General features: G+C 39.7%; 5 protein-coding genes across 7 annotated transcripts in view; 3 read left to right on the forward strand and 2 right to left on the reverse strand.

Annotated features, from left to right (window-relative positions):
• Positions 1 to 8,426: 8,426 nt before the first annotated feature.
• mahe (maheshvara) lies at positions 8,427 to 14,345 on the reverse strand. Its single transcript, XM_064680866.1, has 3 exons — positions 14,060 to 14,345; positions 10,890 to 12,513; positions 8,427 to 10,400 (listed from the first exon to the last, which is right to left on the reverse strand). Exons 2-3 carry the CDS (start codon positions 12,399 to 12,401, stop codon positions 9,051 to 9,053), a joined length of 2,862 nt encoding a protein of 953 aa, XP_064536936.1. The 5' UTR covers positions 12,402 to 12,513; positions 14,060 to 14,345; the 3' UTR covers positions 8,427 to 9,050.
• Positions 14,346 to 14,783: 438 nt separating this feature from the next.
• Dhdds (Dehydrodolichyl diphosphate synthase subunit) lies at positions 14,784 to 16,012 on the reverse strand. Its single transcript, XM_064680871.1, has 2 exons — positions 15,153 to 16,012; positions 14,784 to 15,089 (listed from the first exon to the last, which is right to left on the reverse strand). The coding sequence occupies exons 1-2, from the start codon at positions 15,816 to 15,818 to the stop codon at positions 14,844 to 14,846; spliced, it is 912 nt and encodes a 303-aa protein (XP_064536941.1). The 5' UTR covers positions 15,819 to 16,012; the 3' UTR covers positions 14,784 to 14,843.
• Positions 16,013 to 16,167: 155 nt separating this feature from the next.
• LOC135427383 (small ribosomal subunit protein uS11A-like) lies at positions 16,168 to 17,224 on the forward strand. 2 transcript variants are annotated; one of them, XM_064680873.1, is made up of 3 exons: positions 16,168 to 16,267; positions 16,557 to 16,821; positions 16,892 to 17,224. In XM_064680873.1, exons 2-3 carry the CDS (start codon positions 16,585 to 16,587, stop codon positions 17,108 to 17,110), a joined length of 456 nt encoding a protein of 151 aa, XP_064536943.1. In that variant the 5' UTR covers positions 16,168 to 16,267; positions 16,557 to 16,584; the 3' UTR covers positions 17,111 to 17,224. The 2 variants fall into 2 exon arrangements, with proteins under 2 accessions (XP_064536943.1, XP_064536942.1); XM_064680872.1 differs by lacking the exon at positions 16,168 to 16,267 and having other exon boundaries at positions 16,531 to 16,821.
• Positions 17,225 to 17,646: 422 nt separating this feature from the next.
• On the forward strand, positions 17,647 to 25,336 carry THADA (Thyroid adenoma-associated protein homolog). Its single transcript, XM_064680865.1, has 7 exons — positions 17,647 to 17,779; positions 17,845 to 18,004; positions 18,071 to 18,337; positions 18,478 to 19,301; positions 20,389 to 22,568; positions 22,639 to 22,806; positions 23,675 to 25,336. Exons 1-7 carry the CDS (start codon positions 17,671 to 17,673, stop codon positions 25,181 to 25,183), a joined length of 5,217 nt encoding a protein of 1,738 aa, XP_064536935.1. The 5' UTR covers positions 17,647 to 17,670; the 3' UTR covers positions 25,184 to 25,336.
• A 945-nt stretch (positions 25,337 to 26,281) lies between these two features.
• The window catches only part of Hers (Histone gene-specific Epigenetic Repressor in late S phase), a 57,688-nt gene continuing 57,061 nt past the window's right edge, over positions 26,282 to 26,908 (forward strand). The window contains exon 1 of one of the 2 annotated variants that reach the window (XM_064681160.1): positions 26,282 to 26,480. The gene's annotated coding sequence lies outside the window, so the exon portion shown is untranslated. The remainder of the gene's footprint in view (positions 26,481 to 26,908) is intronic. The other variant, XM_064681159.1, reaches the window with a different exon arrangement.

The raw sequence follows: 26,908 nt of genomic DNA on the forward strand, positions 1-26,908 counted from the left end.
ACAAACAAACAAAAAACATACATTTAATATACTTTATATAAGTTATTAAAAAGATCAACCTTAATATATGCATACTCGATATTCATTTTAAGCAATTTTCAATGTAATGTTTCTAGTACTGGCAAGATATGCCGGTAGTTCGTATTCGTAAGATCCATTAAGACTTGAGAGTGAACAATATTATTATCGGAGTAGCTATTGAAACTATATATTGGGCCCTATAAATGCCCAATTTGGTACTCGTATGTGCATTTAAGCTGTGTAAAGACTTGCAAAAGACTTCTTATTTTTTTTCTATTTAAGTTGCTTTAGTATCCAAACTTAAGACTTATATATGTATATTGTTTTTTTTTTTAAAAGACGTTTTTATTCGGTTAAATATATATATATATACACATATATTTATATATGATCATATATAGTTATTTCGCAATTTCTTTATACAACTCATACAACAAACACTGTCTCAATTAAATGTTTGCCATACCCGTAATTTTAAATGTATTCATTATTTGTTTAGTTTTTTATATGAAATTTTAAGCCTTAGTTTCTTTTACAAACTCAAGCTATTTTTATAAAATCGGTTAAAAATTTAAATGCAGTCGAAAGTCGGAAGTCGGATTCGTGTCGAATTTTCGTTATGATCTCTCGAAAGTCGTAGATATGTATGTATGTACATATATGTATGTTTGGGTATGTTACACTAAAGCGATTCATATGCAACATATATATTATTTGCAAAAGAAAACAAAACAAATACCTCGTATACATTGAGCATCAAGTTAATAATAGTAAGCCATATATACACACTTAACAACAAAAGGCAGACAAAGTGCATTCAGCATTCAGCAAACAATAAACGATAGCGAATAACGCTTATTTTACACATAAACAAACAGCTGCAGAATAAAACTTATTTAATTGTAATTTATAATTAATCGAATGTTGTTACAATAGTCACGAGAAAATAAGAAACAAAAATTGAGCCCATAGCAAACAATATATACATATATATATATATTTTTTTTAAAAAACCAATTGTAAAATATGCAAAAAACAAACAGAAACAAAATCGAAACACACAAAGTTGTGCCGCGCAGCTTGCTATTAAAGAACTGTATCTATTTTTATTAAAAACAAAACAAAGCAGAGAACAATTTTTTTGATTTGGCTTGTAAAAACACGTTGAAATCTGCTAAAAACGAATGTGAAAAAGGCAAAATATAGGAACTAGTTAATAACAAAAAACAAAAAAAACAAACAAATAACTAATTGAGGGACTGTAGCGCCCAAAAAATATTTGAATCAAATGAAAGTATTATGTATCAAACACAAAAATGAAAAAAACGGCAAGAATAATATATATACATATATATATATATTTATATGTATACATATACATACTATATAGACATACATATATAGAATGTATAACTAAATGAGATAATTAAACACGATAAGCCAGCAAAAGCGCGAATTATGTTAAAATGCGAATAAAAAAAAAAAAAACAAAATTAAAAATAAAAATAAAAACAGTTAAATTTATGTATAAATTACAAAAATGCGACAACAAAGCAGATGCAGATGGTATTTTAAATAAAAATTGAAAAATTATTTTGCAAATTGTTCTTTTTATTTGTCTATTTTGAAGCACCTGGCAACTGTCATTCAGATACATTTATCGTATTCAACATTCAGCCATGAATATAATGAAATGCAATTTGACCATGTTGTAAAGTAGGCAGTAAATTTGCAACGAACTTCTAAAAAAGGAAAAGCAAGCTTTTGACGTTTTAACTGGATTACTTTCTATATAACGTATAATATTTAACATGAGTTAACACTGAAAGGCATCTTTACCCAGGTGCTGATATCTCAAAATTAATGCGGACTTCAATAGGATCGGCTCAACTTATGCAGATTATTTATAATTTTATTTATTTATATATAAATAAATATTAAAAAATATATATTATTACCCAAAAATGTACATGTATACATAAGCACGACGATGATTTTGCCATCTTTCTATGATAGACACATTTTTATACACATATAGACACATCACTAAAAGGACAAAAGAAATAGAAAGCGGGTAAGAGCTGGATAATACAAAAAAAAACCAATGTAGGAAGACCTGCATGGTCTACTTGTACTCGTGAGAATCGCATAGTAGGGCGGAAGGTTGGCTTCATAATGTATGTACATACATACAAGTACACAAATAAAGTTAATTGCGTGACAGAACATTACAAAACAAAATCTAAAATTAAAATCAATGCAGGAAGACCTGTATGGGCTAGTTGTATTCGTGAGAATCGCATAGTAGGGCGGAAGGTTTGCTTCATATTGTATGTATGTACATACATGTATACAAATAAAGTGTATAAAACAAAGATGAAACAAAAAAAAAAGAGCTCCCACCAACCACGCCCTCCATTCGGATTTGTTAATAATTACTCCCTTATAAAATCATATTGATGCGCAAATTGTTTAAAAGTGTTTTTTTTTTTTATTACATAGATATCATTCGCTTTGTAAACATACATATTTATGTAATTAGGTTTGCCCGAATAATTTTACGAATATGTATTTCAGACCATCTCTATAATTAGGGCTAGGGGTGCAAGGGTCTTAGGGGACTTGTTAGAGGAGTGGTAATTTTGTGTGCTTGTGGGTGTGTGTGTGTGTCGCTTAATATACGTAAGATAAATTGGTTACATTAAGTTTGCTTTATTTTCATAATGCATATGTTGAACTCGAACTCGACATCGAATTACATCAATTAAACCGACATGCACGTACATACATATGTATTCATGAGTACAAATACATACGTCGTATATATGTATATGTATGTGTATATATATATATATATATTTATATTTGAATATACACATATAAATATGGATATAATATATATCATATTATAATAATTTTTGAATGTGTGTGCATTGTTTGTTGGGTGTACTTAAGCTCTAAACATTTTATTTAAATAAGTAAGTTTTCTTTAGCATGTTTACAATTTTTTTTGTTGTTTTTTTTTGTTTTTCGTTTAGTTTTCAAATTACATTTTGTCCACTGCGTGCGTTTCCAAGCGTGTTTAATACACGTTCAATCGTTCGTTTATTTCAGTTACAATTTTTTCATTGTTTAAATCTTAAAATCATACATCATGTACATGTATGTATGTATGTTTTGTATGCATCTGTATATGTATGTTTAAATGCACGCTCGTTCGAAATGGCTAAGAATCTGCATTTGCTTACACAAATTGTATTTGTTTTTGTTATCCTTTCGTTTTTTGTTTTGTTTTTCTTTGCTAAGACAACAAATATTTAAAAAAAAAATTATATGTATATATATGTAAAGAAAATTTCTCATATGTTATTCCCCATTCAAATTAACCAAATAGCTTATACATGTGATAAGAGGTGTATCTGTTTAAGTGTGTGTGGTTGTGTGTGTGTGTGTGTGTGTGTGTGGGTGTGTGTGTGTGTATGGTGTGTGTCTGAGTGTTAGTGTGCGAGGTTTTAAAAACTAGTTGTATAAATTGTTGGCTTGCTTTTTAAATATTATTCTTCATTAGATGTATATTTAGTAAGTTCATATTTTGAAGTATTTAGAACGTTCTGCACAATTTGTTGCCGAAATACAATATCATGACAATAATAAATATTTCTTGTATATCGATTATCGTCAATAGTCATCGTCAAATGTCATTGCCGATATAAGTATGTATGTACGTATATGCACACATATGTACTTGTTATATTGATACGAGCAATGTTAACATTTAACGTATGTATCTACGTATTTCTACACATTCCTTTTTATTATTTTGTAACTGTATCACAATTGGGTTTCCCGTTTTCTACCACGTTCTCAACTTCTTACTGTTTCCTTTTCATTTCCATTTTTGGTTTACTCTATACCTTTCATACCATTTTAGCTATTATGCGGCCAAAATTTCAAAATTTTGCTTATCACTTACTTTCGTTTTTTTTTTTTTCTTTTAACAATTTCTTTAGGTTTCGACTTTGCCAATTTTTTGTTGTTTTTCTTTTTTGCTGAACTTTTTTAATTTGCTTGTGTGAAAATTGTTTGTTGTTTGAAAAAGGTGCATTTAACCTTGGCGCTTAAAAGTATGTAGTATGTATGTATGTATGTGTATGTGTCACTGTGTTGTGTGTGTGTGTGTGTGTGTTGAGTATGTGTATGTGTGCATTTTTGGCAATTGTGCGCTGTCAATTGTTTTGTATAAATGCATTTTCACTCACTCCATAACCAGCGGCTGGCATTTGATAAATGTATGTATTGTATTGCGTGTAGTTCTAGGTTTATATACATATGGTATGTATATATATGTATGTATATATAAAGGTATATAAAAACAAAATGAATGATTTAAAACAAATGATATACGCTTGAAGCAAAGTAAATACACACAAAAATCATTTACAGAGAAATCAATTTGATTATACAAAATACATATTTATTATAACGGCATATTTTGTTTCATCTTATTTTGGCTGCTTGTTGCGTATTTTTTATATTTTACTAAACAAACACGAAACGAAACGTCAGCGACCCGTTGCGTTACGTTACGTTGCAATTATGTTACGTTACGTTACGTTGCGTAGTTTTTGTTTACTTTTTGGTTTTTTCAAAAGTTGCATTTTTTATACTTTCAAAAATATATGTTCTATATCATTTTGAATATGTACATATATATATTTGTAAAAATATATACATATATATATATATAACTTTATATAGATAAGAGAGACTGAGACAGACACAGTAAGTTAAATAGTTTAAGAGACAGAGAGAAAGAGAGAGACTGAGTAAAGGCTAGCAAAATGTTTGCGTCATCTTTACAAGTTGCAGTAAATTTCCTTAACTTTTTTCAATTTTTTTGTTGTTTTTTTTTTCGTTGCTGCTTTTCGTTTAGTTACGCTTAAATTTTATCAGTTTCAACTTTTTCTCTTTTTTTTTTGTTTTTGTTTTGTGTTCTTGTTTCGTTTAACTCTGTATGTATGTATATGCGTCTGTTTCTTTGTGCCTTGGTGTGCCTTGGTGTGTCTGTGTGTGTCTGTGTGTGTGTGTGTGTGTGTGTGTGTGTGTGTGTGTGTGTGTGTGTGTGTGTGAGTGTGTGTTCACAACAACTTATAGGTAATACAATACAAATATCGCACTTTAAAGGTTTTATTTCTTAAATAAAAAAAAGAATGTGTGCCTCATATCATCCATAATACATATTTAATAGCCATAAAGCATTGGCTTTGGTATAGCCATCAGACATTGTCTATATATATATATAGTGTGTATATATATATATATATATATATACATGACAATAATACAAATACATAACATATATATTTAGCCTGTATCGGCTTGGGCTGTTACTTCATTTGTTTTTTTTTTGTTTTTACTCTTTTTTTTTTGTATCGTTTTAAATTGGTTATTAATTAGTATTTTTTATAAGTCTATCACATCATCACAATTAGGTTGCATAAAAAAATGCCTAGACAGCGGGCGGGGCTGGCCGGGACGCTCGGGTCGGGTCTAGGCCAGCACAACACCGGCAATGTCTGGGTCGATTTTTTCACTTAGTAACATTGTGTATACATATACATATAAAAAATAATATAGTATTTAGTTTTCAGCTTCTAAAACAAAATGAAGAGAACAAAAATTTAAGCGTATGAGAGTTCAACAGAAAAAAAAAAGAATTATAAACAGAACAAAATGAAACAAAATCATAATTATAATTATAATAAACAATGTCTTCCACTTATGGTATTCGTTCATATATATATATATAATTTATGACATATATAAATATATATATATATAAATATGTATGTATGTATTTTCTCTTCTTTTAAATGTAGTTTTTGTTACAAGGAGATCCATTTGGTGATATAAACTTTTGTCTTATTTTCTTAAGACAGACACATATATGCATATAAATCAATATATATATATATATATGATATATATATAAAAAAGAAATTTCGCTGCGTTACAACATACTCTACGTGTTTTTGCCTTGTGTCCTGTCTCTTTACTGCTTAACTTCGTTTCGTTTCTTTAACTGATTTTTATGTTTATTCTTCGATTTTCTTTATATTTTATTCCGTTTTTTGCTATTTTCTCTTTTCTTTTGCTAGCTTTGTACTGCTTTTTCGTTTGAGGATGAACTTAGAAAATTGTTTAATACTAAATGTTTTATCTGCGATTCGAGCAGAAGGTGAAGCAAACTTATTGCGGCTCCATTTTTGATTGGGCAACAACTTGGACCAAGATAGTTAACTAATTAACTTGTATATTGGAATAAAATATGCTACTGTCCTATCAGGGGAGGGTGTTCGATGGCCGATATATCGAAAATTTGTTGGCTCTACCAATATAGAAAGTTTCATACTACAAATATGATGTCAAAATGATGATAAGTGAAAATGAAACCTCAGGCTACTACACTAAAAAAGGAAATAATTTGATATATGTATATATATATGTATATATGCATTCCTGTTCTGTATTGTTATTATTATTATTATTGTTGTTGTTATTTTTTGTTTTTTTTCATTGTGAATGTCTATTGGTTGTGTTCTGCATTGTATATATTGAATTAACTTGTTTCCTGTTTTATATATGGATGAATGTGGCGTATTTTCTTTTTCTTATATTTCTTGCATTTTGTTGTAAATACTCTTATCGACTTTCAATAAATTAAATTTTCAACTTTTTTTCAACATTTTTCCAGTATTTGCATAGAACTTTTGAAAAAAACATTGCTTTTTGCGAATGTGAATATATTCAGTTACACACAAAATAAAAACAATCAGAGTGAATATTTTCCATTTTACGCATATGGAATTAGGTTAACATCAAAGGAAAAAAATGTCATTAAATAATGTAAAATCGCGTTTCGCCTTTTCGTTTTCAACTTCAAGATACGCATACCAAGCAAATATATGCATGATTATATGTATATATATATATAAAAAAAAAAAAGAAAAAAAAGTTTATATAAATATTACTCGAACATGAAAGTGTTTTTTCCAATACATATTTCATTGTATTTTTGCTGTTGTTGTTTAGATTCGTTTACATACTTCTACCAAAGCAGCGCTGCTTTTTGCCCTATGCTGGCGTTATATTTTTTTTATGTTTTAGAACATTTACGAATTTCTAAATATATCATTTAAATTTTCAGTGCGCTTTCGCAATTTTACTTTAATCGAAAAACGATTAGCTGCATTTCTCTCTTTGTGTGTGTGCGTGCGTGTGTATATGTGTGTGTGTGTATGTGTCGGTGGGTGTGTGTGTGTGTGTATGTGTGGGTGGGTGTGTGTGTGTGAATGTTTTTGCATGTGTGTCTGTATATATTTAATCAGAATTTATATGTTTTCAGCTTGTTGAGTATTATTAGCTTAAATTGTTATTATGGAATTATTTTGTTTTTATCATTTTTGTATATATTATATAAGCAAACCGTTAATTTCATACCAACCAAGTTAGTGAAAAGGTTTTAAAAATTTTCTTTTCTCATTTTTGATACAATTTTCTGGTAATTTTCGTATGTGTGTGTATATGTGTTTGTTCGTGTAGTGTGTGGTGTATATGTTTTTAACAAATTACTAAAATATCTTGATGTTGTGGTTTATCTTGTTGATATTTATGTATACGCTTTTTGTGTATAGCACCTTAAAAGTATGGTTTGACAATATGCAAATTGTGTGAATAGTAAAAAATGTGGATGTGGGTGTGTGTGTGTGTGTGTGTGTATGGGTGTTTGTGCTTTGTGAATGTGTGTTTGTGTGCGTGTATGTGTGTGTAAGTGTATGGTTAACAAAAAAATATTTAGCACATTTTCAAAATCAAATGAACAGAAAAAATCATTATAATCACTTAACTCTTTAACATTCGAAGAACATGCAATTTGCTGCTCGCGCGCGGAAGATTGCTTAAAAACTAGATAAATATTTCTAGTTATTAACTGTTGTTGCAGTTCTTTTGTACGGAGCGTTGCATAAATGTTGTGGTTAACAGCAAGGCGACAGTTATAACGACGCTGTTAATGGTATCTGCAGCTATTCCGAGAGGGAGAGAGAGAGAGAGAGAGAGAGAGAGCAGTTAACAAAATTGATGCTCGAAATGAAGCTCAGCTTTTGTGTCTCTACTTACCTATACGCTTGTTGTTGTTGTTGGTATTGATGATGTTGTTGTTGTTGATGCAGTTGCCGCCATGCGAATAACTCAAGCAGTCTGTGTTTGTTTGTATGTGTTTGTGTTGCAAAAAAAAAAAATAATAATAAATATCAATGGAAATGAAAATCCATGTATCTATATATGTATAGTTAGGATATATGTATATGCATATATACGAAAGTTGTAAGTAAAAAGGGAGTAACTTGTGCTTCTGCAAATTTGTTGTTATTTTTTCATTGTTTGTTTGTTTTTTTTTTTTGTTGTTTTCAAACTCGTAAATTGTTGCCATTTGTGTCCGCGTTGTTGTTGTTGTAGTTGCTTGCCTGCCCATTGGAACGTTGCTGGTGCTGCTATTAGTTAACAGAGTTCAGCGTTAACAGTGGTGTGAAAACAGTTTATGTAAAATTGAATCGATTGAATCGTACGAGTTTACATTATGTATACACTGCATATATACATCATTATCGAGCAGACACAAGCAAATAGACATCCTCTACATCACATATGAATGCTCATTAAATAATTCATTTAGATATATGCATATAGAATATGTATAACTTGTATGATTCGAACGACTCGAGTCGAGTCACTCTCTAGTCGATTTACAATTATGACTGTTTATTAATTCGTTATGCGTGTTCAAGTGTGTTTTGGGGTGTCTGTGTATGTGTGTGTCTTTGAGTGTGTGTCTTTGAGTGTGTTTTCTTATCTTCTTCTGCTTCTGCTTCGTCTGTTGTGGTTGTGTCTGTAGTAGTATTTGCGCTTCATTTTGGGTGTTGCAGTTGTGGACTCTTGGAAAAAAGAAAGACTGGATTTTTTGAGCCATCTTAATGCTGGCCAGCCTGCTCAATGGCAGCGCCCGGCCCGGGCCCAGCCACGGCTGGCGCAAACTGATGATGCTGTGCCGTATAATAGGTGGCCGGCATATTGAACTGACTGGCATAGGGATTGGTGCCAGGTGCTGCGGTTGTTGTCAGCACGCCCGCCGCATCGTACATATATGCGGTGCCCGGTGCGGCCGCAACCGGTGCGCGTCCAGCGCCACCGGCAACAGCAGCCGCTGCAGCGGCCGCAACAGCCGCTATTGGCGGCGAATTGGCTGGTGTATAATGCACCATGGGTGTGCTAACACCAGCCGGTGCATATTCCTTAAAGGTCTTATCATCGCCGCCAGGATGTTGCTTTGGCTTTTGCTGTGCCTGCTGTTGCTGCTGCTGATAGTGTGGCGGTGGCTGTTGCTGCTGCTGTTGATAGTCACGTTTGGGAAACTGCTGGAAACGTGGCATGCCACTGCCAGCGGCCGCTGCATTCGGTACAAATTGTCCGCGTCCCCGATAATTTGGCGGCATAAATGCGCCTGCCTGTTGACCCAAATGCGGCTGACCGGCATTGTGGGCACCAGCTGCACCACCAGCACCACCGGCAGCACCATTATGGCCCATTATGGCACGCGGTCCGCCATTGTTGAAGGGGGCACGGGGGCGATAAGTGGCGCTGCCATTGCGGTTGGCGCCATCGACACCCGGTTGCTGGTTAATTGCTGATCCAGCTCCGCCGCGATTCCAATTGCCAACGTTGCCGCCAACGCCGGAGCCGCTGCCATTCGGCTGATAAGTGTTGCCGCCAGCGGCATATTGCTGCTGATAGCTGGCGCGATTATTGTAGCCATTGTTGGCCGCCATGCTGTTGCCCGCCTGATAGTTGAGCGGATTGCTGCGCTGCTGATAGACGCCGGTCGAATTGCCGCCGCCATTACCATTGTTATTCCAGCGCTTATTGCCGCGATAATTGGCCGAATTGGGCATGGCACGTGCCAAATCGAGCAACGCCTGTGAAGGTGTCTGTCCAGCCTCCTCGAGGACCGAAATCAGCTCGCGAGCCTGCTTGGCATTGTCCGGTGTAAAGAATGTGTATGCCGTGCCCAGCTGCTGGCAGCGACCAGTGCGTCCAATACGATGCACATAGTTCTCCGATGAGTTCGGATAATCGTAGTTAATAACAAACTGCAAGTCCTCGACATCCAGGCCGCGCGATGCCACATCCGTTGCAATCAATATGTTCGACTTGCCGTTCCGGAAATCCTTCAGCACCGAATCGCGCTCACTCTGCGACTTGTCGCCATGTATCGATGTGGCTGTATAGCCCTCGCTGCGTATTATCTGCAATATGTCCTCCACCTGCGAAAAGGCAATTGTTTAGTAAGGCTTACGACTAATCCAATTGTGGGTTGCTACGATCACATATTTTCTAATAAGAACTAATGCACATCTTCGTCCGTATGTCTACTGAAGCTAGATAATTGAAATTTGGAATATATTGCCGTGTATAATCAGCGTCAAAAAGCTGCAATTCCGTTGCGAACAGAGTATATCAATGCCGGTTCCACCCGATAAGATTCGTGTACAACTTTTGACAATAACAGCCACTTAGAGCTGAGCTCCGAACTGTTGGGATATGAGCTTTGATTTCGCTGAAGCATAAAAATAAGTCACAACATTTCAATCGGGGGTTATCAACCGCTGAATATTCTGTTCACAGTATTAGAGCTAGCTTTAATTCGATTAATTGCCTTGCTTGAATCTTATCTTCTAAACTACAAGAAAATTTGAGTGTCCTCCTTAACATATATAATCTTAGAATTGTGATTTTGAATAAACGCAACTCACCTTGATTTTGGTCTCCACAAATATGATAATTTTGTTGCCATTGTTGGCAGAATTGTTGGTGGTTGGGGCAATATCTTTAAGCAATCGCACCATGCGCTGTGGCTTCTCGTTCTCGTTGCAGATCTCAACGATCTGTCGTATGTTGTGATTGGCGGACAAATTCATTGAACCGATATTGATCTGGATGTAATCGTTGAGAAAATCACCGGCCAATGCCTGCACCTCCTTGGGCCAAGTGGCCGACCACATCACAACCTGGCGATCCGGACGTATTTGCTCAATGATCTTGCGTATTTGGGGCTCAAAGCCCATGTCAAGCATGCGATCGGCCTCATCCAGGACAAGATATGTGCAGCGCTGCAAGTTGGTGTTGCGATTCTCAAGGAAATCAATCAGACGTCCTGGCGTGGCAATAATAACCTCGACGCCGCGCTCTAAATCACGTGCCTGCGGCACCTTTGAGGAGCCACCGAAAATGCATGTGTGCCGTATCTCGGGCTTGCACAGATGTCCATAGTCTCGCACCACCGACTGAATTTGCTGGGCCAGCTCGCGTGTGGGTGCCAGCACCAAAGCAATCGGTCCCTCGCCGCGCATTATGGGCGGCTGGTTGCCAATGTGCACAATGGCGGGCAGCATGTAGGCCAGCGTTTTGCCGGAGCCCGTTTGGGCAATGCCAACAAGATCACGTCCGCTCAGGGCAATTGGCCAGCCTTGTGCTTGGATGGCTGTCGGTTTGGTGAAGCCCTGGCGCTTCATCTCATCGATAATGTGGGGCGGGAGTGAGGACTCCTCGAAATTGGCCACCGGATGTGGCAGCTCATTGCCCGAGACGGTTATCTCCAGCTCGTGACGCATCTCGGCCACGGCCTGTTCGCTGCGATTCATCGTATTTGGATGCATGATATAGAAATCCTTTTGAAATGGCTGCAAATTCTCCCAGTGCGGCTTTACCAAATTGCGTCCTGGATTTTTGGCTTTCTCACGCTGCAATTCGGCGCGCTCCTCCTTCGACAGCATGCCCAATGCGGCTGCATTGTAATTGGCACTGCCGCCGCCGCCCTGATAGCCGCCGCCATTGCCCATGCCGTTGTGAGGCTTCTGATAGCGTTGCGTATAGTTGGGATTCTTGGCACGGGGTCCACCCTGAAAGGCTATGCCATTGGCGCCAGCAAATGCGCCATTCTGCATGGCATTGCCACCACCGCCGCCGCCGGTACGATACGGATTGCCACCGGCGCCCATGCTAATGCCATTCTGAATACCATAGGCCATGACACCATACGGCTGGCCAAAATGCATGCCTCCAGCTGCGGCGCCACCACCGGCACCATTCAAAGCCGCCGCATTGCCAGCAGCGCCGGCAAAGCTATTGCGCGGATAATATGGACGTTCATGGCGCGGTCCATTGCCGCCGCCAGCAGCTGCACCGCCGCCGCCGTTGCCATAGTAGCCGCCCGTGTGCTGCTGCTGGACGCCGCCAGCGTTCGGTGGATATGCGCCAGCGTACATTATTCTTCCGATCACTTCGTGTGGGTTTTCCTTTGATTAAAGTGTATGTGTGTTGTGTGTCTGTGTGTTGCTTTGCCGTCTACGCTTTCCTTTTCCGCTTTTTAAAGTCCGCCTGGTTAGGACAAAAAAAAAAAAAATTAGGAAAAATAAATAACAATCAATATAAATCCAAAAAAATTGAAGCACAGAAAAAAATCCCTGCAATTAAGTTGACAGCAAAGTATTAACAGTGCTATGTTAATAACATTTATTGCAATGCCCAACTGTCACACAAATATGTGAACTTTGTTCGCTGCGGTTAACTTTCATCATACTTTAGAGTTTACTCGTATGCCTCTTATTTGTTTATATGCAATATATACAAAATAGCTAAGAGCCCCCATTCAATATGAAACTTTTTGAATATGAGATGTTAAACAAAAGTTGCCTGCTTAATATTACTTAACAAATATTTATTTTTGAATATAATTTCACTTAAATATTTAATTGTCTATCATGCCAGCATCAAATAAATAATCTAGCAACTGCATATAGGCTTCAGCCGAAGCTAGGCATCAAATTTAAGGAATTTCACATGCATATACACTTTCAATTGGAGTGCGCAATAAATTATTTGAACAGTTTTTTTTTTTTTGTTTTTTGATGCAATATTCTGATTTTACCCACCTGATTTGTTGTTAGCTTCTGTGCCAAAATGTAAGAAGTGCACAAACACAATCGTAATTTGTAAGTAGGGTTAAGATTTTTATTTTATTTTATTTTTTTTTGATAAACAAAGTATTCCTATCAACTTCTATCAAAAACTGAGAGACTGGGATTTGGCTTAGAAATTGACAGACGGACTATCGGCAATATCGAATTTTCTGTTGATGCTGTCAATATTGTACTCCATGGATATGTCACTTTAAAATGTCAAAACTAACATACTCCTCTGCAACGTTGACAGAAACTAATGTTTTTCTTATTGCATTTTGGAAGTCTGTATGTATGAAAATAGTGACTGCAGACCCGATGCTGTTAACATCACATTAACATGTGACATGGCTACCACACATACACACACACACACACACACACACACATATGAGCAGGTGAATAACAAACATAAATGCGTACACATATGCAACTATATAAAATATATACGAATTATTTTTGTGGTTCGACTGAGCCAGGGTTCAGGATCAAGTCGTCTAGTGGCCGGTACACAAGCCGAACAACCACATGCAGACTTTTTATACAGCATTGATAAATATATGCATGTACATGCATACATAAGCATGCATGCATGTAAAATATACCTTTGTTGCGGAATTGCACTTAAGTGTTGATTAGTTTAGTAACGCCTGCAATTGAAGCACACGGCGGCGAGAGCATTCGTTTCTATTGCTTAATTCCATAAACTGCATATAAAATGTACCATAACAGCGAGCCCCCTTCCGTCTGCTTGCCCCCTCCGACAATAGCTAATGCGGCACACCGCTCGCGCAAAAAAAATCAATACAGCATCGCCAGCGGCCGACCAAAAGGGAAGAAAAAAATGAATAGAAAGAGAGCAACACGCAGAACTGCACACACGCACACACACAAACGCGTACGCACAAAGTATTCATATGTATATACACACATACAGAAGCACAAATCGTAGCACATTTACTTACCCTTTATTTTCGTGTTAGTTGTTAACTTTGAATAATTTTGATCTACTTTGAAACGTTGAACAAAATAGTTGTCGTTTATTAGTCGTACTTGATGCGGTCGCGTGTAAATCTTTTATGCGGATTTCGAGACAAATTTGTTTTTTTTTTGTCGATTTTTTCGTCGTCACGCCTAGTGTAAGAAAACTAGAGCTAGAGCTTGAAATTAATTGCCTTTAACACTGAAAACTAACTTTAAAGCTAACTAAAAGTGTACTTTGTTTTACACTATTTTATGAAAAACTAATGCCTATTACTTTTCTTGTGTATTTGTATATATATTTTTACAACAAAAAAAGTTTTGCAAGATGGTAATTTCAGCAATTACCACCAATGTGAGAAGAGAGTTGCAAGCGGATTTTGTTATCGTATTTGCGTGGGATAGTAATCGATTGCGCGATAGCTATCGCATACCTTCCGCTGTTAATTGTGAAACCCTAATCGTTACTAGTGGTAAGCGATATTATGAATTACGACTTACCGTGATAAATAACTGACTGTGATATTCGAAAGAAAAAGAAAATATTGAAATTCAAAATAAAACATTTTCTGACAATGGCCATAAATTTGTATTACTTGATGCGTATATATCAATGGCAATTGAACCTGACATTCATTAAAAATGTATATATTGTCACAACGCTCACCGGCTGCTTTGAAATACTTGTATCAAGTAACAGGTACACAATTTTAAGTTATTTACATTTAATTTATTTCCCTATCACAACATTTAACAATTCGCCTGGCATTAGTTGGAAGCCAAGGCAATCAGTAGTTTCCGACGATTGGCATCCAGCTTAAGCAGAAACTTCTGAACGCGCAGGCTATAGAATTCACTGGATTTGGCCAGTTGTACGCTATGCAGCCGCTCCACACGCCTGTAATCTTCCAGGCGGCATCTGTCGCGCTGATAGGCAACAATGCTGGCCAAAAAGTTCCATATGGTTATCTGTGGCCACAGCACATCCGTAAAGTACAGCACAGATGTGCTCAGCTGAAAGACAATAATGAGATGTTTATCTGACAGATGCTGCACCCAATATTGTAGGCTACACACCTGCCACATCATAAAGTCACTCAGTCGTGTCTCGCCGGATGTTCGAAACACCAGATCCGGCGGCGGCGAGTGGCGCGTGTAGAGGCACGCCTCCAGCAGTCGCTCATTGATATCAGTGGGCTGCAGTGGATCATCAGCCTGCTCGTCGTCCCTCAGGACAGCTTCCACTGCCTGTGTGATTTCATCGCGGGAAGTATACGCAAAGGCGACATTTAAAAATAACTTATCGTTGCGTTCGGTGCGCAACATGGCAGTCGCAATGAGCCGCTGCAGGTCTGCCGGCAGCAGGAGAAGGTTACCAATCACTCGGATTCGTATGCCGTGCTCATCCAGGCGGTTGGTCTCCTCCAGCAGCTTGGAGAACTTCTCTCTGGCCAGATTGAATAGACCTTCGACCTCTTCGTTGGAGCGTTTGAAGTTCTCAATGCTGAAGGCAAACGTGGTCACCTCTCGTATGCCCATGTCGAGGCACCAGCGAAGCACATCAGCCAGCTTGGAGAAGCCACGCGAATGGCCCTCAATCTTATCTAGTTGTTTGGAGCGGGCGAAACGCCGATTGCCGTCCATAACGAATGCAACGTGGTGGGGTATGTGGCCGGATAGTTGCAGCGCCTGGAACGCTATCTTTTGTATAAAAGTATACTGGTAGTCCGAAACCCACGACATCGTTCCTTTCCTTGCCCGTTCCAAAGATACCTTGTGACAGTCAAAAAAAGTTGACTCCTATCGAATGCACTAGTTGCAGTTGGGAGTTATCGAATGTACAAGATTACGCCATGATAGCCATTTGGCTATCATTCACAAAATGGAAAAGCTTAATAATTGACATTTTTAATAATTAATTAAGCTTATTAACCATCAAATTAATTAACTATAACTTAATTATATATTTGCACATATATATATTTAATTTAAAACTATTATAATATGGTCTGACGTCACGGATTATTATCGTAGTGGATGAGAAATTATCGATAGCAGCGTGTATGGTGTGTTATCTTACATTGCAACCGTGGTCACTTTGACAGCTCACATGCCTATTGTGAATCAAATGGCAACTCCACTGTGACAGCTGCTACATAGCCTTCTTTTTTAATATCCGGTTCACGCAATTGGTTCGTGTTGTGACATTCTCTCGTTATTTTAATAAGAAAAATACGTTTTTAAGCCATAACTTCTAAACAAAAACATGAATTGCACAACAGGCAATAAGCACAATATATTTAAAGCAGATTTGCATCAAATTTTCTTGTTTTTGTTTCGTTGTGTCCGTGCCGCAATGGCAACTTTTTGTTTTGTTTTTTTTTTTTTTTTTTTTGATGTGCCTGTGCGAAGCTGCCATGTGCATAGCTTGAAAAATGTGAAAACAACTTGTTGAACTGTGTACATGCTTCTTCCCAACAGTTGCTGATTCGTCTTTATTTGCTGCAAAATGGCTCCCAGGAAGGCTAAAGTTCAGAAAGAGGAAGTGCAGGTCTCGCTGGGACCGCAGGTGCGCGATGGCGAGAACGTTTTCGGCGTTGCCCACATCTATGCCAGCTTCAACGACACTTTCGTGCACGTTACCGACTTGTCCGGTCGTGAAACCATCGCACGTGTCACTGGCGGCATGAAGGTCAAGGCTGATCGTGATGAGGCTTCCCCCTACGCCGCCATGTTGGCCGCTCAGGTTAGATTTCTTATCGACAGAATGTCCACATCATTTATGCTAATAATATTAATATTTCTGAACGTTTCAGGATGTGGCTGAAAGGTGCAAGGTTCTTGGCATTACTGCTCTGCACATCAAGTTGCGTGCTACGGGCGGCAACAAGACCAAGACCCCTGGACCCGGTGCCCAATCTGCACTGCGTGCTTTGGCACGTTCATCGATGAAAATCGGTCGCATTGAGGATGTCACGCCCATTCCATCCGATTCTACACGCAGGAAGGGAGGTCGTCGTGGTCGCCGTCTGTAAATTTGGCAACATACATGCACAAAAAATGCATATTATGTTCATGTACTTGTATGTTTCTAATTGATGAATACATTGTAATAAACCTAAAACACGGATGTCAATGCGACTTATAAGGGTTTGGTGACTGAAGCTATATTGGTAGAGTCATACAAGATATCAAAATGCTAGCACCGTCATGTCTGGATGTTATAAATAGTTACTTTTTGGCAAATTTTAATATTAAAGCTGTCGTCTATCGCATGGACAGACACGCTCTTCATAAATTGAATGAAGCTCAATTTGCCAGCAATAAAAGGATACATTATAGGTAGTCGCACATGATGGTGAGTTAGTTATATATAAATATTGTGTGCGGCGCTGTTCTATTGGTACAAAACAATATTAAATACTCATGCAATTTATAAGATTATATCTTAACATATTTTGCAACACTGTGCTTCAGCTGTTATGCAGCGAACAGCAGTAATCGATACTCATCGGAATATCGATAAAGTGTCAACAATCATTTATTCCCCAATAAGCAAGTCAGCACGTTGCTTCTATTTATTTAGTTTGTCAAAATGAATGACTTAAATCTGCGCGTGGCTGCCCTCAAATTGTGCGCGCATCCCAAACGCTTTGCCGAGATGCGCGGCGCACTTGTCCCGCTGCCGCCAAAGTGGTTAAATTGTGAGTACCAGGATCCTTCACAAATTGAAGTAATTTTTAATGCGAGCTTCTGGCGTGTTGTTTAGCACAAGTCGACTACGTGCTGAAATTCGCGGCAGCCACAAACTGTGCCAAACAAATGTCTATTGTTAAACAAATCTACGAGGAGCCACAGGCCTTCGGCTTTCTCGCCGATCTGCTATTCGTGTGCCCTCTAAAGCATCCCGTGCGCGGTGTTGTCACCAGGTATGAATCCGCAGTTTGTTGGTGAAGTGAGATGCCTTCATTTTACCTTTGACTCCTCTCGGTCAGGCTCTTCTCGAACAGCGAGTGCACCAAGAGGGGCAAAACAACCCATACTAAGGAAATTTTACTGAGCGCCCTGCGAGCTGCACTGCGCTACCTCGCGATGAGCATCAATAATAGCACCGTGCACGCCGACTTCCTGAACGATGTGTTCGTCTCGGTTAGCGCTTGCCTGCACAATTTCCCGTTTGGCCGCGATGCGCTCGCCCAGGAGATATACTGTTTTATACCATTGGTGCCCAAGGCATTGCGCCTGTACTGGACGACCATCAGGTAGGCAAGCGTAGCTTTTAGCTTTTGCTCTTAGTCGTAGATTGAGATGCAATGGATTGGGGCCTTGGCAATAATGTTGTATTACCTTGAGCACAGCCTACTTTATTTTAGGTTGAATACTAACTGACTTTATTTTGCAGTGAGCAGGGCGCGGAGCTCTCGCCGACACGTCGCAATGAGTTTTATTTATATATACAGAATCTGTTGCGCTTCCATGTCAACTTTATGACTGAGTACAAATTTCAGCTGGTTGTGGAGCGTTGCCAGCAATTGCGGTTCATCGATGAGGTGGCCGAGTGCGTGGCCCGTAACGTGGACACGCCGTGGGATGTGCGCGCCATAGCCGGCCTGTCGATCGGTCACAATGCGCGCCTGTTCAATGACTTTGATGAATACCTGACCAAATGCCAGGAGCTAAATGATTTTAACGATCTGCCCATTAAGGCAGCATCGCTGTTGGTGCTCCAAAAGAGCGACTATGCCAGCCGTTCGGCACAGGCATTGGACATATTGAAGCGTGTTTTGGATCAGGTCAAGGGCTCTGCCAGTATTACCAATTTTCTGGTGTATTTATCCAAGCACCTGCACACCTATTCCAAATCTTTGGCATTCATACAGCTGCAGGATCGTGCACAGATCATGTATTGCCTGATATTGGCCATGCTTATGCGCTTCTCCCTTGAACACATCTCGAGCAGCGTCGAATCGATTCGTCACATGTGCGCCAATATGCTGCATCAAGTGCTGCAGCATGCCAATGCCGCCGGGCAGACGAACATCATTGGACAGGTCTATGCACAGTTCGAGCGTCATCGCATGCCACTCCCATCTGTCTGTCTAATGCTGCAGCAGCTGGTCGAGGTGATGGGCACCAAATCAGTGCTGCAAAATTGCCCCAGCATCTTTGATAAAATGTTTCCCGCCTATCTGGGACTGGAGGATAGCGTCAATTCCCTGTTCAAGTGTAAGTCTTTAGCGATTTTTACTTAAGTTTAGTAATTGTCTTTGATTGGCTATTATTGATAGTCTTAACCTCAACCCTTTTTAATTAGTAATTTCCTTATTATAAGCGCTCAAACAACTTCGACTTCTTTTCAAAATCACTAAAATTTAATTTCAATTAATATTCAATGAATTTATAAGCTTCACTAAGTAAACTAAGTATAAGTTGAATAACAATTAATATTCAATCAACTGCAACTTTCAACTAGATTAAATTTAAATTTACATAATCAATGTAAAAGAATGCTCTGCATATAGACTATATTATATTATAAGCTTATATATATATTATATATACGTATGCTGTTAATTGAAAAGATAATTATTAATTAAAATATTCATTAATCAACATTGATTGATTAAAAGATTAAAGATTTTCTTTTGTAAGTGCAATTGATATATATTATATACTATTAATTTAATTTAATTCATTTGAATTTCAATCTTGCTTTTAGTTTCAGTTGAATTGAAATTGATTGATTCAGTATTGATTGAATAATAATTAATGAATTGAAAATTCAGTCCCACAAGCTTAAAAGAATATTTGAATTAATATTTAGAAAATTACAAGAAATATTAGAAAATATATAAATAAGAATTAAATTAATTAAATATTTAATTGAGGTCTTGAGCGCTCGAGGTCTGGTTAACTAAATATTTAAAAATTGAAAGGTCGCCAAAACCAGGAATAATTATTTAAATTCAATTATTTAATGCAAATATTGAAATTGGAAATTGCTTTGAGTTAAATGATTTAAGTTAGACTGTTTCCAAAATTAGTTAAAACTTATTAGCATTGTTATTTAATTTATATTATAGTATAGTTAGAAAATCAGGACCTTAAATTTAAAAACCTTTGGCTAGGACAAAACATCCACTCATAAGTCTAGAGTTCTAATACAGATTCTCGTTGCTCTGTATAATTATTATTATTATTTAAATAATTTGTGTTAATTAAACACCCTTTCAATTAAATTCCATTTCCAATACAATCAATTGTCATACAAATAATTGTCATATTAACGAAAATTCTGTTTAATCTATTTCAGGCATGATGACCGTTGCACACAGGGAAGAAGAATCGAAGGATTGGCTGAATATTTGGTGCACGGCTCTCATTAAGGCGGCACAGCCGTGCGACGATCGTCTGGCGTCGATTGAGCGGCTCATCAAGTCCGCCGTACAGCTGGAGCCGGATGTGCTGCCGGAGGTGCTCAAGCAGCGTAATCTGCCATTTAGCACCAAATTGGCGGCCCTGTTGACGGCACGTCGTCATGGCCAGCATCGTCTCGTCAAATCGCTGATGGCGGAGCACATTGAACAGATAAGTGCGGCCCTCATTGGCGTGGATGACAATACGCGCCTGCTCGCTCTCTGCTTTGTGGTGGAGACGCCGCGGCTCAGCGAGCCATACACGCGCTTCGAGCTGGATTCGATTATCAGTTATCTTCAGAACAATGCCAACAATCCCAGCGCCCATATGCGTCAGATTGGGCACGGGCTCATGCAGAAGGCGGTCAAGCGTTTGGAACACAATTTGGCCCAACAGATCAGGGAAACGACGACTGTTAGTGAGGATCACATGTTGATTAACTTTTTGAACACACTGTTGAATATGTTGGCCCTGAATTTGTTTCCCACCGCCAACTATGGACGTCGCTGGCTATCGATGCGCATATTACGCGACTGCATCGAAATGCTGGAACGTCTGGGTATGTCCTGGCTGGAGAGAATGCCGCCGCAAACGTTGCCCTTTGTGGATCATTGCCTGCGCGACAGTTATGAGCACAACAAATTGCAGGCTGCCCATTTGTTGGCCAAATTGCAGAAATGCTCACGCCAGCAGCCCGCTGAAATGATGGAGATGCTGCTATCGGCGCGTCCGCCAGACTCCGCCACTGGCGCCTACCAGCTGCAGGTGTATTGCAAGGCGGCTGAGGTGGAAACGCCGCTGCCAGAGACACTGGACCTGCCCAAGCATCATCCACGCTATTATGCCGCCCTGCAGCTGTGCCTGCAGCATCTGCGCGCCGGCATTGTCCTCGCGCAGACCGATCTAACGTTGGCGGCCAAGACGAATCCACTGTACGGCCTGCTCTTCGCCAGTCGCCATTTGCTACAGCAGCTGGAGCTAAAACAACTGGCCGAGGATATACTCTGGCGTCAATACGTGGATCAGTTGTTGCATCTCTGCATAACGATCAGTGACATTGTGCTGCCCGTGGTGGGCAGCGAGTCGCCGGAAGGCCATTTGCCTGGCGAATGGGCCAGGCCCACAGAGGAGGAGGATGACCCAAAACTGGAGTCCAAACAGGAGCTGGATACGCTGTCCATAGTGCCGCAGCTGGTGTTGTTGTGCGCCTGGCGCAGCATCAAGGAAATATCCCTTCTAATGGGCGAACTGGTGCAGCGTGCACCGCTGCAGCAGGAGCGCAAACAGCACTATCTGCTCAGCCAGGAGCAGGTGGCAATAATTGGCGAACAATTTCTGTTGCTGCTCGCTGATATTAAGCACCGCGGCGCCTTTGAGCAGGCCTATGTCGGCTTTTCGCTGCTCTGTCGACGTTTCTGGCATAGCGATGAGCCGGCATTGAATCAATTGCCGCCCGTTTGGCTGGACGAGGCCATGCAACTGGTTGTCGGCGATGGCGGCAAAGATTTGTGCGCGACAAGACGCAGCGCCGGCATGCCCTACATGCTGCAGGCGCTCATCTGCACCGAGCTCAAACTGGGCACCCATCATACGTTCAGCAAGAGCATGTCCCTGTTGCTCGATGTCTGTGAGCGTCGTGGACCAGGTCCGGATGCGGCCGTTGCCCGTAGCCATGCGATGAACATAATGCGTGCGCTCTTCCGCTGCAGCGAACTGGCCGAGCTGGTGGGCGAGTTTGTGGGGCGTGGCATTATGTGCGCCTTGGAGAGCCTGGTCGCCGTCGAATGGGCCGAACGCAATAGCGCCACATTAATGCTATCTGCCCTGATGGTGCGCATCTTTGGCGTAGAGCGCGCCCGCACCGATCTGGGCGAGCTGCACGTGCGCAATCGCATGACCGGACGCATCTTCTTCACACGCTATCCCCAGCTGTTTGATTACTTTCATGCTGGACTCAAGCAGGCGGCGGAAGAAGAGCAGACATCGGGTGGCCACACAGTTCAACTGGAGGCCACGCTCCAGCTGCTCAGTCGCCTCTATCCATCCTCCATGGAGGGCGCCGAGTCCAGTTTAAATGTGAGCACTTCAAATGTCAACTGTTTAACCATATGTATGTTTAATCTATTGCTATATGCTTATTTAACAGCTCAGCGAATTTGTGCCTTTCCTGCAGCAAATCGCTTGCGTGCACGATAATACGACACGCTACCGAGCCAGCCAGGTGTTGGCCAACTTCGTGAACGCCACCACGGCCATCAAGCGTATACGCCGGATTGCGATGGTCTTCAAAGTGCTTAACTTTAGGCACAAGAAGGTAAGTTGAGTATTTGCTTAAAGGAATTACCAATGTGGGCAATTCCAGGGACAAGCTGTGGGTCAAAACCAGTATTAGAATAAGAAGAAGAAGACGTCTTTATACTTCATATATATTCTTGATCAGTTTCAAGAGCCGCTTCGATTTAGCCCGACTGTTTGTCCGTTTGCTTCAAGGCGTCTATCTAGAAAAGTGTGGGACTTATGTAATCTTTGAGCACATAAAATCATATTTATTTCAAGTCATCGATAACTCGTCTCGTTTTCCGACGAAATCGATAAGTATCGATTTGAACATTCTGTTTTTTGACCATATCTCGGAGGTTATAAGAGCGAGAGAGTTCAAACTTGGTATACTTGGCAGTCGCATAGTCTGCACAGATGCAGAATATTTCAGTTTTTCGATACCTCACCCGGTTCTGTCAAAAATTTAAAATATATATCTCATTCATATACACACCACACATATGAGTGCTTTATATTTTTGGATTAAAAATGTCATAAATATCGGACAATATGCACCGAAGTTATTGAAGAATGGATATCCCCTACGGAGCCTTGGCAAAGGGAGGAAGAAGCTCAGCGAATCGTGTGATTGTGTGTGTTTTTGTTGTGAATGCATGGATAGCGAGAAGCTAGACTATTTACAAAAGCTTAGGCTTAGGGTATCTTCCAGTCGAGCACGCCCGACTAGAGCACTCTTAGTTGTTGCTTAGTCATTTAAACAAAATGTAATTCTCATCGTTTTCGCTTTTGTTCAATTGTTATTGATTGAAAGGCTTTAGTTTTGTGAAGAGTACAAATATCGTTTCGTTCTTTCTCATTTTAAGTTAACATTTAAATATTAATTTAATCATTTACTTTCAAAGCATGGCACTCTACCGAAAGATTTAAATAAATTGCATGGCATAACGCTGCAATTGATGGAACTGTATCGAATCGCACGCTGGCAGGATGTGAGATTGATCAGCACAACGATGTACATGCTCTCGTTGGCCGCCATCAAGATATATGAGCACAATATGTTCATATTTAATGCCATACTGAATGTACTGATTGCCATTATGCAGGATGCACAGGATGGCAAATACTTTGGCGTCGCGCTGCTCAACGCTCTGCTGGTCGTCTATGAGCTGGACCATGAGGCCGTCTATAAACGTTGTGAGCTGCACGCGATTTCACCGAAATTCTATGTGCTCTTTGGGCTACATTTGCAGCGGCTGACACAGAAGCCGGAAAACCTGCTGGAGACCATGCAGAAGTTGCTGGTGCAGCCGGAAAATCTGCCATCGACATTGCAGCAGTTGAAGATCGATTTGTGGCTTTATGTGCTCATCCAACAATCGAATGGATGCAGCAAAACGCGCGGCCTTGTCGAAAGCTACGAGGTGAAGCACTTCCAGTTCGATCCGGATGTGATGCTCTATTATAAGTCGCTGTCGCCAGCTCAACGTCTGGCGCTGGCAGCCCAATTACGCGAATCGGACGATGTGCAGCAGCATGTCATGAAGATCGCTGCGGTCGTTGAACGCGGCCCACGCTGGGCGCCCGGCATGGCTGGTCGTGTCTACGCCCTGCTGGCCATGCTGAACAAACTGGAGCTGACCACCAAGCAGCTGCTCGAACGCGGCGGCTTCGACGCGGAGCCGGGCATCGTCATCTGCATAACGCGGCACATCATGCAGAGCGGCATGCGGCAGCAGTATCAGCCATTGTGGCTGCCACTGATACGCTATGCCCTCCACATAGCGGCACCCAAAAAGAAGTCCTATCTGCGCTACAGAGCTGCCCAGCTACTGGATCGCCTCACCGTGCATGTACAGCAGGTTCTGTACTCGGACGATGCGGACATCATTGGCAACTATATACGTCTGGTGCTGCAGCTCCTGGTCGACGAGTCGGAGCTGGTGCGCAATTATACATCTGAGATGGTATCCAGCTGCATGGGCCTCTATCTGGCCGGTGATCTGGCGCTCGGTGATGTCTCAACCGTTAGCCTGCTGCCCATGGCAGCTGAGAAGTTCTTTCTGCAGCACATGCTCGACGGCCTGCAGCGATATAAGACAAATGGCAGCTTTCTGATAGCCATATTTAATCTGATTGTCGAGCCGTTCGTTAGCTCCGAGCTGCTGGTCAATCGCACTGTGGATGAGGATTCAAGCAAGGCGCTGAATGGTGACGATGACGCCGAAGTCTTCGATAAGCAGGAACTCAATCTCTACTGTGAGGGACTGCGCGTTGTGTCGCATGTCGCGAAGAGTTTTAAGATTGCATTTGCCAACAATAGGGAGCTGACCACCGCCCTCAACGCCTTGGAGAAATTGTGTTCATATAACGGGTTTGGCGATCAGCCCATTCCGCCCAGAATTATATCGTAGGCGTATTGCTCGAATGATCTAAGGAGAGAGCTAAAGAGGCTTTACTATTAGTACAAAAACAATTGTATTTTATATCCGATTGGATTTTCAACACATTAAAAGTCATGTACTTATAAAATATATATACAAGCTTTATTGAAGCTAAAAATTAAATTCAGAATAAGTTTTGTATTATTAAAGGTATATACATTTATTGAATTGAACATTTTTAATTATACTATTCTAAGGAGAAAACAAAAACAAGAACATCATCAAATGAAATGCTGAACTGCCTTTCTAATTGTCTCTCTCTCTCTCTCTCTCCTTCGCTCTCTTCCCATTTTCTCGCTCGCGCTATCTCTTTCTAACTCACGCCTAAACTCTGCTTGGTCCTTTACCCAGTAAAAAGATCGAAATCTGTAACTTTAATTTATGAAAATCGCATTGAAAGATAATATTTAAGAAATGAACGGATAAATAACGAGTTTCACTTTAAGCTCGCTGCATTATGTACTATTACTTACTATGTAATATGCAGTCTATCTTGCTTTAAATCTAACCTTTCTCCTTGGTCACAGGTTAAATATGCATCGCTTTTCTACGCAATTCTCAGATTTACTGGTCACTCTGTGGGAGGCATTTCTAATGCAGATTTTATTTATTCTGTTTTTGGCTTTTATATAAAAATACTTCATAATTTACAATAATGTTTAATTTATTTGATCAAAAACTGACTACCAGAAGTTGAAATCATGTTTATATTCTCTAAAAATTACTTAAAAAAATTCATAGAAATAATTGTAAAAACGCAATTTTAAACTTTTCTTGAGCTTTTTCGTTTAATTGTTGGTTTTTAACAAAGTTAATGTAACATATTAAAAAATTGTTTGGCATTAAATTAAATAAGCGCTGTTAGCTAGTCTGCACTGCTCGTTAGTTTAGCTAACATCATTTCGTGCTGTAATTTCCATGCGTGTTAATGTTAACAACCCCTATCGATAGGCGCACACTGATACCACTGTTAAATAACAGCCCAAACGTTAAGCGATATATCGGGCCGTTAAGCCATCACTATAGAGAGCGCCAGTCTGATAAGATGCTCGTGAGCGTGTGTGTCGAGTGTCCGCGTTAAAATTTTTTTTCGCTGCGTGTGCGTGTGCTTTGGCAACGGCAGCTGCTGCTGTTGTTCTTTTATTTTTTTGTTATTTTTTCTAGTTTGTTGAGTTTGAATGTGCATATGCCATTAACATTAAATGCAAGCAGCTAATACGCAAGGCAATTCAATTCCAATAAGAGCACTCCTGCATCATTAAATTGTGTACGCAAGCGGGCGGGCGTTCGCCCCAATACTCGAATTGTGTACATAAGTGTGTGTGTGTGTTGATGTTGTTGTTGTTGTCAATTTGCTTGGAAAATACAAATCCCAAATTCATACATTTTATAAGTTGGAAAAAATGCGCCCAGTTTTTAATAGAGTTCTGCTACGGCTGCTCCAGTGTGTATCTCCTTGTCCTTTGTGTGTGCGTGTGTGTGTGTGCGTTGTTGGTTTTGTTAATTTCAGTTTTTCTTTTGTTGATGTTTTAGCAATGTGCCCAATGCCCAGTGTGTCTGTATATGTGTATGTATACGTGAGCAAACTACGCACAGCGTTGCCATATCTTCACAAATGAGCGAACGTAAACAAATGTCTTGTAACTTTTTAACTTACATCCATATGTGTGTGCTTGTCTGTATCTGTGTGTACGT

The sequence above is a fragment of the Drosophila montana genome, unplaced genomic scaffold, assembly GCF_035044405.1.
Source record: "Drosophila montana isolate Dmon_TW-CO22-7 unplaced genomic scaffold, ASM3504440v1 contig_2178_1, whole genome shotgun sequence".
In the NCBI taxonomy this organism is placed as follows: domain Eukaryota; kingdom Metazoa; phylum Arthropoda; class Insecta; order Diptera; family Drosophilidae; genus Drosophila; species Drosophila montana.